The 14,681-nt window shown below is 39.5% G+C and overlaps 2 protein-coding genes across 3 annotated transcripts; both read left to right on the forward strand.

The window, feature by feature from the left end:
• The first annotated feature begins 1,640 nt into the window (after positions 1-1,640).
• Positions 1,641-7,234, forward strand: ppm1na (protein phosphatase, Mg2+/Mn2+ dependent, 1Na (putative)). 2 transcript variants are annotated; one of them, XM_062419199.1, is made up of 6 exons: positions 1,641-2,046; positions 3,081-3,652; positions 6,353-6,470; positions 6,570-6,684; positions 6,798-6,861; positions 7,153-7,185. In XM_062419199.1, exons 1-6 carry the CDS (start codon positions 1,641-1,643, stop codon positions 7,183-7,185), a joined length of 1,308 nt encoding a protein of 435 aa, XP_062275183.1. The 2 variants fall into 2 exon arrangements, with proteins under 2 accessions (XP_062275183.1, XP_062275182.1); XM_062419198.1 differs by lacking the exon at positions 6,798-6,861 and having other exon boundaries at positions 7,153-7,234.
• Positions 7,235-10,377: 3,143 nt separating this feature from the next.
• On the forward strand, positions 10,378-14,382 carry si:dkey-202g17.3 (amino acid transporter heavy chain SLC3A2). The gene is made up of 8 exons (XM_062419785.1): positions 10,378-10,747; positions 12,087-12,251; positions 12,337-12,413; positions 12,497-12,574; positions 12,653-12,708; positions 12,794-12,986; positions 13,580-13,687; positions 13,987-14,382. The coding sequence occupies exons 1-8, from the start codon at positions 10,378-10,380 to the stop codon at positions 14,380-14,382; spliced, it is 1,443 nt and encodes a 480-aa protein (XP_062275769.1).
• The last annotated feature ends 299 nt before the right edge of the window (positions 14,383-14,681 follow it).

Here is a 14,681-nt window from a genome sequence, read left to right on the forward strand (position 1 = left end):
ATTGTTCAAAAAATTTAAGCATGTTATCTTTAACTAAGAGAACTTCTGTGAAAATAAACCTAGCCACTGAGAGTGAGAACAATGAAATAACTAATTCAAAAAGGGTCAAAGCTAAAGTAAATGTGTGAGTAGAAAGCATCCAGTCAGCTGCTCCCAGTGGATAAAGAAAAACCTAAATTCTCCTTCTATGCGTTTACTTTGGGAAGGTTTAGCAAACCACCACCAGATGACCTAAGAGGGTTTATCTGTCAGCTGTATTTTGATTCATTTTGGACCTGAGCCTTTGAGAAATGGCATCAGGCATTACGTTATTGTATAAAACCAAAAGGACACACAGTGATTATCCGTGGACAATGTCAAAAGAGCTAAAGAGCCTCGAATGGCAAAAATAATACAAGATAATATGTGATGTTGTTTGAAAAAAAAGAAAACTAAGAGGGTTTATGGGAAATGTGGGCTTAATTTTGAGAAACAAAACCTCATTATCCATGGCACTAGTATGGGCTTAAAAAATCCAGCTCAACCACTGTCAAAGATCACAATTAAATTAATTGCTATACTGATGTTTAAAAGTACTGCATAAACCATGTTAAACCAAGACAGTCACAGAGCAATGCCTGTCCTGTTTGATCCTGTTTGCTGCAAATCAGTGCTGTAGTCTTAACTGGATAAATTAAGGTAAACAAAACAAACACACTTTATTGAAATGCTGCCTGTGACAAGCAGAGACTTACATCAGCTGAGAACAGGTTTAGTCCTACTTATAGCTGGAAAAGAGCAAAGTATAACATATATAGTCGTTAAAACGATTAAACCAAAGCGCGCCTGTAAACCAGGCCAGGGGCTTCAAATAAACAGCAGCTAATGAGATTAAAACGCAACGCTGTCATAAGGGGACAACATGATGTCACCAAGTCACACACAGTACAGGGCAGGTCAGAGTAGGTGTGTCAACATAACATCCAAACAGAACATAACTGCACTGTCACTTTTGATTATATTTTATTCTGTTTTATACCATTTAACTTATTTTTTATCTTCAGACATAAAATCCTGATGCAGACACGCACTACTGACTGTGGGATCCCTCTGTATTGTGTAAAAAACCCAGCTCATAATCCATGCATGTGTGTAGACACAGGTCATCTGGTCTGCCTTGATGATCAGGTGATTATCCAGCATCGTTACACAGACTGAGGGAGGGAAAGAGGGACAAGGAGAGGGTGGGGGCAGAGCAGAGGGATAAACCAACAGAAATAGATGGACCAATAGGAGCTTAAGGCTGATACAACAGGGTTGAAGAAGAGAAGGAGGGAGACATAGAAACAGAGAGACAGAGAGGAAGACATTGTATAGTCTTATTGCAAAATCAAAAGGATAGGGATTCACGGACTCTCTTTCTTGGAAGCTAAAAATGCAAAGATGTTTCTGATCATTTTAAACAGAAAACCAACTTAGTTATTCATTTAACAGAATCATTTTAATTGATAAAGTAACTTTTTTTTACCGGATTGGAGTGACACTGCTTAACTGTTGCCCTGGACCTGCTGCGGAAAACACAGGGCCGGAGGAAGGGCACCAGGAGGAGACGGACTGCTGCCAAGTCGAGCAGGAAGCTTGAGCGCAGGCTGCGCGGGGCAATGAGGACGGCCAGACGGGCAAGCAATGTGGAGGTACCCTCATTCCTCCGCCAGCTGGTCAAAGAGACAGAGAAGATGGTCACCTTCTTCTTCAAAGGGGGGCCCAGGGAAAGAACACCTGAGGAGGAGGAAAATTTGGATGATGATGACTCGATGCCAAGCCCGTATCTGGAGCGTCCCGTATTAGAGAAGCATGTGTCAGAGGGGGGTTCTCAGTTAGGGATGAACTATGCTGTGGCAAGCATGCAGGGCTGGAGGACTCAGATGGAGGATGCCCACACCTGCATGCCTCGGCTGAGCGGAGAGCTGTCAGATTGGGGATACTTTGCTGTGTTTGACGGACATGCAGGCACCACAGTTGCACAGTACTGCTCCAGAAATCTGCTCGATCGCATCCTGGCTACAGGTACAGAAAAATGTGTGATTAATGAGATGAATCTGATCATTAAAGATGGTTAATGTGGCAGTGAACACACTTTTTGTTGTTTGTTTGAGAGGGATGCAGTTTAAAGTTTTGATGACATTTTGCTCTTGTTCCTATTATTGCATATATGCATTTACATGTCACATATTCTGACAAAGTCATTGTTTAAACTGAAAACATACTCCCACAATAATTCCTTAGACAGGTCACATGTTGAATATATGAATATATAAAGACAACTAATTATTTCACCTATGAAGTATTATATATTACTGTTTTATAATCAATTCTCTGGGTGGCACTATTTCCATTGATCTAACTTATAGACTTGATAAACTTATAGACTAGACTTCATACAAAACATTCAAAGTTAAAATAAACACATGCAATATAATATGTGCCATATTTTAAAGCAAGAATTCTGGATATTATAACATATTTCTTTGGAGGAGCAAGCAAAGTTATAAATAAAGTTCAAACCAGGTTGTTCCAATTTTGGGAATCAAAACAAAGCACAGCTGTTGACATTTATGCAGCGTTTCATAACTGACATTTAGAGCTGTGCACTGATTGGTTAGCCGTCTGAGAGGAAGATTAACAATCATAATTACATAGACAGCTCTAATCCTTAGTCTGAAACTCACTGTTACTGTTGCCTGTAATGGCTGGGACACTCCTGAAAATTAGATTTTTAATCTCAAAATCTTTCCTGGTCTTCCAAAATCTAAACATAATTTTACTGTACACACAAGCATTGTACTGGTCATGTTATTGATCTGAGCTGTAGTGTTATTTCCAACAATGTCTAATTACACTGTCCCTGCAGTATGAAGCTATTAAATGTTGGAGCCTGGTTTTTCACAAATCAAATAAAGATAACTGCCACAGGTTAGATAGTACATGGGTATATGTGTGTTGCTCTTTAAGCAAAAAGCAAACCAAATGTTGGTGTCAGAAACTATATAGTCTGTATCTCTGTATCTTAAAACCAAATGTTATCCCCTCTTTTCTCACAGGTGGGATTAAAGCAAGCGAGGACCCTGAGCAGGTGAAGGAGGGGATCCGTGAGGGCTTCCTGGACATTGATAGTCACATGCACAAACTTGCTCGTGAGGACAGCTGGGACCGTAGTGGCTCCACTGCAGCAGCAGTGTTGATTTCCCCTCGTTACATTTACTTTATCAACTGTGGTGACTCCCGCACCCTGCTCTGCCATAACGGCAAAGTGGCCTTTTACACCGAGGACCACAAGCCATTCAACCCCAGAGAGAAAGAGCGTATCCAGAACGCTGGAGGCTCAGTGACCCTGCAGAGAGTGAACGGGTCGCTGGCTGTCTCCAGAGCACTGGGAGACTTTGACTTCAAGGAGGTGGACTGGAGGCCACAGACTGAGCAGTTAGTGTCACCGGAGCCAGAAGTGTACGAGCTGGAGAGGACGCCTGAAGACGAGTTCCTAATTCTAGCATGTGATGGTGTTTGGGACGCCATTGGTAATGAGGAACTCTGCGCCTTCGTGCGCAGCCGTCTGCAGGTGTGCGATGACCTGAGAGAGATTTGTACCCAAGTCATTGACCTCTGTCTCTACAAGGTGAGAAGTCCACAGCACAAACAATATATAAACAATATAAGAGAAGAAAATTAAAAGTTTTGTTGAAAGATTCTGACACTAATAGATGTATTTTGACACTTGTACAGCTATTAATTTGAGAGTAAAAGACACAACCTCCGATGCTAGATTCAAACATTACATCAGGAAAAAGAAAACTGGAACAGCAAACAGACTGAAATACTTACTAATATTTAATGAAAACAATGGGGAGGAAGATAATAAGAAAATAATATGCTTGCACCTCCGCATAAAGGCAGCTGAAACAGCTTCATATGACTATGGCTGGGTATTGTTAGCAACTTAATGATTCTACCACCAAGGACTTTGCCTGAGTTTAGGCACCAATACAAAAATGATACAATTTTCATTTTGATTAATTTATTTTGGTTAGAATAAGTAATGAGACAGAAAATTAACTCTTGACCTTGTAACTGACAAAACACACTTTCAATCAATCAAATAAATAAAGACTGAAAGTTCAAAAGCTACTGAATGGACCTTGTGGTGAGAGTGTTTATCTGTTTCCATGAGTAAGTATTTTAACCAAAATAAAAATGTCTAAAATGTTTTTACATTTCGGTCAGTACCACAAAAGCAGGGCTGTAACTTACTATTATTTTTATTATTGATTAATCTAACAAAAGATTAATTGTTTGATGAACATCCGAAAACACTGAAAATTGACAGTGAAAAAATTATAGGCCTAAAGGCAATGATTCAAACAATTAATGGACCATCAAAATAGTTGCTGATTAGTCTTCTGTCTACTCGTTACTGCTCTACACAAAAGTCCTAAGGTCAATACTCAGCCTTTACCATGGCACAGGTGGTATCAGAATGAATGAAGCTTACACTTCTATATATTAAACTCCTAAGTATGTTATATGGGCTGGGTTATGTTTCCTCCATATAAAAGAACTACAATACAGAGGAAACTCATGTGATCTTTCAATAGTCAATGAAGCAGTCCCAGACTCTTGGTTTGTATGTGTCTTATCTCTTATCTAAGTCATGTTCTTTACTAGCACAGTCTAAAAAGTAGTAGCTCATAAAAAGTCCTACAAACATTTAAGTGAGTAATTCCCCACTAAATGCAGCTGCATCACATGCCATTTGAGCTCAGCAGAGCTCCAAACTCAGCTCATTGGATGGACACAGTGTTACAGCTGGTGGATTTATGAATGGACAGCTTTACATTAAGGGGGGGCATGGTGGGCAGATTTATGCAAGTAGAGTTCTCCTGCAAGTCTTCTTAATGCTTGTTAGTAAGTGTCCAACTGACGTACCCTCAGCTCGTACTATAAATAGGATGGAAGAAAAGCTACACATGACTCGGATTAAGTGAGTGGGTTGATGGGAGCAGTGTTAGAGAGTTTATCCTGACCGAGAAGGGCTTCTATTTAATTTACCTGCATGTACAAGTACACACTAAGTCTCCCTACTCAGCTCTGTGAAGTCAGAACAGTGTTTGTTGAAAGCTACAACACTGCAATTACATCACCAGAGTTAAGCAATATGTTTGAGAACAGCTGCAAATCACCTTGTTAGTCACAATATATTCAACACAAAATGATCAATGTCATGGTATATTACATTTACTGAACGGTGACATCAACACTGTAAGATACAGACATCCACCTGTAAGATCAACAAAAATAAATCCTGACAGAGAATTCAGTACCTTCATAGTTTCCCAATCAACAGGTCTATTTCCTGTTCTGGAAGAAGTATCTGCAATTTTCAACTTTTAAGTAATTTTTAAGCACCCCAGTTCGAAAATATTCCATTACAAGTAAAAGTACTGCTGTTAAAATGTACTTAAGTGAAAGTATAGAAGCATTCTCAGTGAAGTGCAGATTCATTTTTTAAAAATCGAATCAACATTTTAAAATGTGTACACATATGTACACAAAAACATGTTTTATCTGGTTAAGGCAAAGCTAATTTGAACTAGTTTACTTCTTTGTAGTTACATCATAAAATAATTATTTTAGGTAATTATATATTTTTGAAATTTTAATTAGCATGATAGCCAGTAACTCTCAAGTACAAGTACCTCAAAAGTGTACAATACTCGAGTAAATGTCATGAGTTTAGTTATATTCCATCATCTGTTTGATTTAAACTTGAATTAAACCTGCAGTGCTGAACTTTTGCATATAAATGAACATCTATTATGTTCAAGATCTTACTAAACAGGTTCACCGAATGCGGATTAAGCCTTTCACCACCAGGTAAAATGTCTGTATACAGTATACAGTATCTGACAGGATACTAATTATATTAAGTTTTTAATCTAGTGTCGGGTCTGACATTCCCACATAGGCTGGATGAATGCATGAATTCAGAATTCCGCAGGCTGAGCATGCTAACTTCCAGATAGCTCTCTGCTTCTCCTTGAATAGAAAATAATTTAAATGTTCAGCTCTTCTAGACTTGCCAAATGTTATTGAATACTGAATGGATCAAATAGTCATTTAGCAGGGGCTGTGTGATTGACTGAGTTTTACGGACACAACAGTAGCGACCGAGTAAGCTATAGCAGAGCTTATGATGTAAGCAAGGTGGTTTTGTAATTACTTTCACTGCCAGAGGGGGGAGACAAAAACCTTGCTCTCCACCTTTCAAACGGCAGTCCAGGTACTTCTCTAATATATGATGCTCTGTCTCCCTCTACAGGGCAGCTTGGACAACATCAGCATCATCATTGTCTGCTTCCCTGGCGCCCCCCAGGTGTCACAAGAGGCACTGCAGCAGGAGGCAGAGCTGGAGCAGCAGATAGATATGAAAGTGGGAGGTGATTTTCTGCTTCTTGCCATTTCAGTCTCCCACCAAAAAAAAACACACTAAACTCAAACATTTATAACTGTAATGTTTTGATTTGTTCCCTTTACAGAAATTATCCAGATGATGAGGTCCAGAGATGAAGACCCTGATCTTTTGTATGTGATCAAATTCCTGGCTGCAGAAGAAATGCCTGGACTTCCACCAGGAGGAGGCATAACCAGCAAGTGAGGATGAGCAATTAAAAACCTCAAAACATATATATATGCTTATAATTGAATTAATTTTGGTGGGAATCAAAACATCAATCAAAAAAGTGCTGCTGTTTCTCTCTTTGCAGGCGCGACTGTATCATCGCTGCGTATCAGAAACATGTTATGACTCTCAGGACTCAAGAGCCTATGGTGAGCCACATAACTGTTTTAACTGTTGGTGAAAAAAGCCTTTTATCAGGGCTGCAACTAACAATTATTCTAATTATAGATTATTCCAAAGTTAAATATTTGATTACCTCGTTAATTGTTTGGTCTATACTATAGTAAGAAATGTTCTTGAAATTTACCAAAGTAGTGACTACAAGTTAAGTTTTAAAATCACATGAAAGTAGTCTCTGCTCTAAGTGCCAGACTGTAAAATAAATCTTTGTTGTACAGGGTATTCAATGTCAGTAACAGGATTGCATTGTGGTATTTCAGGACATCGAAGGATCAGAGGAGGACTCAAACTAAAGCCGTTCCCATGGAAACGGAATCATCGCCAGCTTCACCATCTCCATGAAGACCAGTTTAAATGCGAAAACTTTACATTTTAGATGAGCGCTAAATTAATCTAAGCTTAGATTCTTTGTGTGATTAATTGTTTTTGGCAACAATAATTTGCTTTCTGGTCAACTAAAATGAAAGTCAAATGAAATATCAACTATGTTGTTTGTTGTAATAGGTATATCTTCTATAATTGTGCTTTCTTGGCAGGACTTTTCCTATTTTAACCATCCAGTGCCTAGTAGGTAGATATAGACAGATACATACAGCATGTGCTAGAGGCTTCGTTATAAGGCAGCTCATTTTGCATTACTGTGTGATATTGTATACAAACTGTGATCTATCAATCCTCATTCTAAAGCAATAAATCTTGCCAAACCTAAATAGTATTGCACAATAAAACAGCCTGGACTTAATGTATGTGTTCCACGTGGACTGCATGTGTATCAAAGGGTCTCATGTTGAAACGCAGTATCTCTCAGTAGATAATTAGTTTGCATCTTGCTGTCAGGGAGCACAGGTCACATACAGATAGATAGCGATGACTTGTTATTGCAAGAACATAAACGCGTGCCATAAGAGAGGAGCGTGGGGTGGGAGGGGTAGAGGGCCATACTAGGGTAAGAGGATGACATGTTCCCAGGAATTAGCACACATACCTCATTAAACGTGCACCCTGTGGAACTTTGGGAGGGACGTGTGATGTGTTACGTCACTGTGTGATTTAAGAGTTGTTCAATTGCAGAAAATGAACAGTTAATAGATTTGTGCAGCCTGGTTTTGAAACATTTACAATTCAAGACATACTATAAATTAGGGTGATAAAATGGCAAATTAGTGACTAGTAAGCTATAAACACTTTCAATTTTTGTGTTGGTGAGACCTAGAGCTGATTATTTTGAACACAAAATTGTTGAGAGCTAGTTTGGGTCTGCAACTGACAACATAAAACTTTATCAATATTGATTCATTTCTCCATCGATTAATTAAAAGTTATCTAAGAAATGTCAAAAGAAATTGAAAAACACACATCACAGTTTCCTAGAGGTGACATCTTCAAGTTGTTTGTTTTGTCCAACCAACAGTCCAAAAGCCAACAATGTTTAGTATATAAGATACAATATAAGAGAAAAAAAAGCAAATTCTTACATTTGAGAACCTAAAACAAGGCAAATGTTTGGCAAAATTTCACTTAAAAAAATCACTCAAACAACTGGCCAATAATCAAAATACTTGCAGATACATTTTCTCCCATCAATTTATCTTTAAAAATATATGTTTTCATTTTTGGACTGCAGATTTCAGTAGAAGCATATAACAAGCTCATCTCTTCTGCCGTCCGTATCAACTTATCATTTCAATCAGGTAATAATTGAACCACAGAATCAGTTAATTCAATTCATGTTTTTTCTACTCACATAAAGAAACAAAGAGGGGTTCTAATCTTTTGCTTTAAATATAACAGATGAAAGTTTTAATCATGCCCATGTCTTAACAGTTAAAATTGGCTTTGAATTGACAAGCCTAAAATTTAAAGTGTGTAGGACATTAAAACATCAATAAAAGCAAATTCCCTAAAACCACATCACTATTCCTCTCTATCAAATCTACCACTAATAAAAACGCAATAATTCTAGTTAAAATGACTAAATGAGGGCTGTATTGTGAGGGGGCTCTCTTTGGCAGTCATGGGTTTTCAGAATGTGTTGTGACTGTGTGGTGAGGCTCAGCACCTCTGTATTAATTGGCTCTGCAGAGCTTTTATAGGACGGAGCCTCCCTCTCACCTCCTCACTCCTGACAAGTCCAGACACTCAAATATTCAACTCTTGACGGCACAGCTCAGCTGAGATCACTTGTAGCCAAAGAGGAAGAGGTGGAAAAGAAGAAAAGGACCTCAAGGGAAAACGCCAGAAACCTGAGACAGAAAATGTGAGTAACAGCTGTGCTTGGGTGGTATTTAGAACATGTGGAAAAAGTGGTTAGCGCTGTCGGCCCACAGCAGGATGATCGAGGATTTGAACCATGATCAAACCCCAGACCAGCTGGGACTTTACTGTGTTGCTTTTGCCTTTGTGTTTCCTGTGGGTTTCCTGCCACAGTCTAAATACATGTCGGTGAGGCCGACCTGAGGACTACAAACTGTCAGCTTTATAGACCTCTGTGGCCACTAGAGGGCCCCCCTGACTGGATTTGAAAATTTCAAACATTTTATAGCAACTCATACAAATGTTCTTGTTTTGGTTGGGTTACAGTCTCAGTTTACACTCTAAATTTGATTTGACCGGGTGAGAGGATATGACAAATTTATAATAAAACAGATAAAAAGTAATCAAGGATACAATTTATAATGTAATATAGATACAATTACAGCAAGCAATGTACAATTTCAAGGAACAAGAAAACACTGAAAACATTGAAAAACATTAGCATCCAGAAGAAAACAAATGACAATCACACGTTTTTCACCCAATGATGACTAAATGTGTTTATCTATTTAAGTGCAATTAATTCCCACTCTATTTTAAAGTGCCATAATAAGTTAAGTAAAGGAGCTAATTTGCCGTCGTTCTTTATGTGTGTACTTCCTGTTAGGTGAATTAGAGGCTTTGGAACCTGTGTAAGCATGCATTATTGTTACTCCTGTACCCTCCATTTATCCCAAGTCACTCTGTTCATAGAAAGTAAATGGGTAGATTGGTTTGTCATTTTCAAGATCTAATATCTGTATTTACAACATGTGAAAGTGCCTGATCGAAACTAACTTTATTTGGAAGCTCTCACCAGAATGAGTCAATCAGATGTCATTAAGTGCTGCTGCACCACCTGACCAGCAGCAAGTGGAAGCAGTTAATTTATGTCATTAAAGCACCTGTTTAAAGCAGGTAGTAGCAGGAAAAAGACCGGGGGCTGCTGCAGAGTGTGTGAAGACTTCTGTATAGAAAACCCAGTGGTTGTGATACTATCTGTATACCTTAAGGTTCATATGGAGCAAACCGATAAAGAGGCCGCTGAGGTGACATTCAGCACGGTATGGAAACCAATCCAACAGCAGGCCACAGTTTCTGGTTGATATAACATGAGTGTGTGCATGCTTGTTTAAACATGAAATCCAACTCAGTTGATCTAACTGTGAGTCACTAACCTGCAGCTAGGCCCGATGCCTCTGAACGCCGGGGACACCGGGTACGGCAGCGTGCCAGCTCCCGGCCTGTCTAGCAGTGTGGGCGGCTCAGAGTCAGCCCCGCTGCTCATCCCCGAACCAGATGTGGTGCAGCAGTGGCGGCCCTTGAGCAAGCAGGAGCTGGAGGTCGCAGCGGGGGGTCCGGGCTGGAGAAAAGTGCGGTGTTACCTGGTGGCGCTGTTCTGGCTGGCCTGGTTGGCCATTCTCGCCACCTCCATCGCCATCATAGTGAAGAGCCCCCGGCCGGTGGCAAAACCTCTCAAGTGGTGGCAGAAATCCCTCTTCTACCAGCTGCAGCCCGACATGTTTCTGGAGGAGAAGAAAGAGGGGTCAGGGGGCATTAACGGTGAGACCATGCATAATTATAATCATCATTCACAAAGTTACTCAAGTAGTAACTTTGTGAATGATGATTATAATTATGCACTTTGTGCAACCATTTTTTTTTTGGCCCACAACTTTGTCATTTACTTTCATTCACAGTTTGTCCTGTATGTCTCCTGGTGGTCACTGAAAGACTATTTAATACTTCTGAAACATGACATGACACATACTGTAGGAAAGTTTGAAAGAGCAAAAATAGTTATATTGGGCCCACTGTGATTGTCTTTTAAACCTTTACTGATTCAAGTAATAAGTAATTTTACTGAGAGCAATATTTTCTTTCTTAGGAAAACCCTGTTCACATTTACACAGTTACACATTAACACCTGAAAGTTGCCCAGTTCAACCACAGATCTGCTAAGCAGCTCCTTGGGAGCAGTGGGGTTAAGGGCCTTGCTCAAGGGCACCTCAGTGGTCACAATGAGGGAGGGGCAAGGGCTGCTTCTAAACTCTTGCCCAGGTTTATTCTCCCTGTCTGATCAAATACAGGCATTTTTTTTATATGAAAGATAAGCTTTGAAACTGAAATAATTGGGGTCCTAAATGTAGATTTTGACCATCTTAGACAGTCCTTCAAGATCAGGCAATATTCTTAATGCTCTTATGTCAGTTGATATTTGCAGAAATGGTTGCTTTAGTGGTGCATTTTGCAAAAACAACTTTTCAAATAAAGTTAACACATGGAGACCACCCACAGCAAGGAAGTCACCTACTTGACCTTTTTTTGGGAAATCCAGACTTGATTAAGGTTTTTTTTTTTTTTGGGGGGGGGGGGGGGGTTTCCCGTCAATGGAGATTGGTTTTACTGTGAGATGTAGTTGATCGATACCACAAAGAGTTCACACTGTCTAGAAACATTCTATCTTAACCACAGTGGAAAGTTTGACTTCTTGATTACTGTGAGAATATATGTCAGGTCAAAGTTGGGCATACTTATAATGAGAAGAGGTGCAGCACTTTGCTCTCTTCAGGGAGGAAAATCACTTGACACCACAAACCACACGGTTTGCTTGCAGACTAAACAAGATTCATGTTGTTGGCTGCAACATGATTACAGTGAACATAGAAAACACATTTAAAAAACACTGGAATTGAATGTGCTTTGTAATGCAAGATGAGAAACTTTTTTTTTTTTTTATTCAAAATGAAACACCTAAGAGAAGTAGTACATATACATAAATGGTAATTATAAGTATACTGAGACAAAATGGACACAAATGGTGAGATTAAGTTTAGTATAATGACATTATGATTAAATGTTAGTAACTGTCTAATGTTTAATCTTTTTTTTTTTTTTTAAGTGCTGTGTGAGCAGCTTCCCTATCTGAGGTCCTTAGGAATAGGGGCTCTAATCCTGGAGGGCTTGTTTGATAAGGAGGCATCTCCTTTAAACATCACTGTAACTGGTAAAAGCTTGGGAACGTTGCCAGAGATCGAGCATCTGCTTAGGGAATGCAGCAAAGCAGGTGAGTAAATGACTCCTTATGGTCAAGCAATTTTTTTTTAACTTGAATTATTTGATGATTAATGGGCTTTGTGCTGGTCCTTAAGGTCTCAAAGTGGTGTTGGACTTCTGTGAACTGGAAGATGTAGCAGACGAGCCATTGAAACCCTCAGAAACAGTACAGGTAAAGCCCTCTCGCTGGTGATGCTTTTAAACGTGTAACGGTTTAAATGATACTGGATTTCTTACAATTTTACATCTCTACAGCGTGCACTTCGGTTCTGGTTGGAGCATGGTGTAGCAGGTTTTTCGATCTGTGACACAGATGCAGCATATTCTGAAAAGGTAAAAATGGTGATTTTTCTTTTTTTCCACAAGCAGAATTTCTATACACGTAAACTTAATAAAATATTTACATTTTAGACTCTGTCAATGTGGAGAGGTGTTTTCAAGGAGTTCAGCAGCGAGGAGGAGGAAAGGTATTGTTATGTGGATAGATATATTTGTTTCAATTGTACAATTTAAAGTACAGCGTTGTTGGAGTGTGTGTGTCTTTCTCTTCAGGATTGTGGTTGTAAAACAGACGAGAGATGTTCTGCCTCCTCTAAACAACTCCAGCCAGGTCAACGTTACGTTGGTGGACTTGGTCATTAGGTCAATACTGCCGACATCACCTCAACTCAACTCTGCACAGGAAGTGGCAGATGCAATAGAGACACGCCTGCAAATACCAGGAGATATATGGCCCAGTTGGACAGTAAGACTTTTTGTTTGAAAACCATATTGTTCTATCAGATGGATTTTTTTTTTTTTTTTTTTTTTTTTTTTTTTAAAGGATGTCTACTCCTTTTCCCTCATTATAAGATCCCGATTCTATGAGGTTTATTTCAAAAGTTTCACTGCTGGAAACAAGATGTCTCCAACTTTACTGTTAATACCATTCTCAGTGTTTGTGCAATGAAGGCTTCAATTTTCCAAATCAGAAAATTGTGTAGATGTATACTGGACCACGATTGGTGGTCTGTTTGTGATGTCACGAATAATGATCATAGCTACAGGTCTTAAACTCAGATTTTCAGTGAGAATAGAGAAACTTTCCACTTTTAAGCAGATGAAGGTGAAAACAACCCTCTGGTGTCAAACTCTGCATACAAACCACTGCATGTATATCATCCTGCACAGTGAAGCTGAAAACATCCAACTGAAGAAACAAGAAAAACAAAAATTCGAGTGGGCGTCTTAATGGCATAATTTTACATCATCTGTAAAATAAATTACCCAGACTTCATTCACCTTATAATGTGGTTAAGGTAGAGTGTACAAATGAAACATGGCTTTCTTTTCTGGCAGGTTGGGGGAAAAGCATCTTATGACTTGAAGAAATTACTCCTGGTGTTAATAATGACCTTGCCAGGGTCACCCGCAGTTCAGTATGATGAGGACCTGAACCAAACACAGGTAAAGTACAAGCTTGAAACATATAGTGCGTTAATTAACCAATGTGACATTTGATTTTGCCCAATAAATCTTTTTTTGTGCTGTACAGAATGTTTCTCTACATCTTGCCTCGTCAAATGCAGAACAGAAAAGCAAACCGCCAGAATCTCATGCAGTGAGTAATAAACAGCTGAAATACCTGAACATGTCTTATTCACTCTGACTCAACAGGTGCAAATCGTGTAAATCTGTAGTTACAGAAAGTATTAGTTTGGTAGGTTGTATTTAACTTACATTCATATCTACCATCCGTCCCTCAGGACAAGGACAAGATGAAGCGTTCGGCTGTAGCTCTCTTCAACTCCCTCAGTCACTCCAGAGCCAGAGAAGAAGCTCTTCTTTATGGGAACTTCACTTTCCTCCCCTTCAACTCCTCCTCAAACTCCACTTCCAACTCCACTCTCTCCTCTCCTACATCTCCCCCAATCCTTGCTTTCCTGCGCTCCTGGGGCTGTGTCCACTTCCTCATTCTGCTCAATGTTGGTCCTGAGCTTCATGCTCTGGATCCCGCCTGGGCCCCCAGTTTACCCGCGGCTGGCGTGTTTGTTACCAGCACAGGAATGGACCGGCTTGGGTCTACATCTCTGTACACGCTTGAACTGCAGCCCCATGAAGCCATCGTCATCAAACTGTTTGAGGCAGGAAGCTACTCATAGAGCCTTTTGAATAGCAGCAATTGCCAGCTGTGTCGAGATTTAGGTAGAAACTGGAATGAATGAATGAAATGTCTGACACAAATGTATTGCTTTTATAAAGTGCTGATTAATATTTGATCAGAGATCACTGGAAATAAAATAATGGCTCTGTATGCTGTGTGACATCATTTGCTCTGTGATGGGTGTCAACATGTGAAGCCAGCAACATGAGAAATTCTAGTACTTCATGATGGAAAAGCTTTAGAATAGTTTTTGTTATTAATCAAAGAAGCAATATGAAATGTCATGGTTAACTTGCT

The sequence above is a fragment of the Scomber scombrus genome, chromosome 5, assembly GCF_963691925.1.
Source record: "Scomber scombrus chromosome 5, fScoSco1.1, whole genome shotgun sequence".
NCBI lineage: Eukaryota > Metazoa > Chordata > Actinopteri > Scombriformes > Scombridae > Scomber > Scomber scombrus.

What these genes read in the sequence shown, in the direction of transcription:
- ppm1na (XM_062419199.1), top strand. Translation starts at nt 1,641, where the DNA reads ATGAGGACGGCCAGACGGGCAAGCAATGTGGAGGTACCCTCATTCCTC. An exon ending in GATAGATATGAAAGTGGGAG is followed by an intron (nt 6,471 to 6,569) that starts GTGATTTTCTGC and finishes TTCCCTTTACAG; the next exon opens with AAATTATCCAGATGATGAGG. An exon ending in TCAGGACTCAAGAGCCTATG is followed by an intron (nt 6,862 to 7,152) that starts GTGAGCCACATA and finishes GTGGTATTTCAG; the next exon opens with GACATCGAAGGATCAGAGGA.
- si:dkey-202g17.3 (XM_062419785.1), top strand. Translation starts at nt 10,378, where the DNA reads ATGCCTCTGAACGCCGGGGACACCGGGTACGGCAGCGTGCCAGCTCCC. An exon ending in AGCAGCGAGGAGGAGGAAAG is followed by an intron (nt 12,709 to 12,793) that starts GTATTGTTATGT and finishes CTTTCTCTTCAG; the next exon opens with GATTGTGGTTGTAAAACAGA. An exon ending in AGGACCTGAACCAAACACAG is followed by an intron (nt 13,688 to 13,986) that starts GTAAAGTACAAG and finishes TCCGTCCCTCAG; the next exon opens with GACAAGGACAAGATGAAGCG.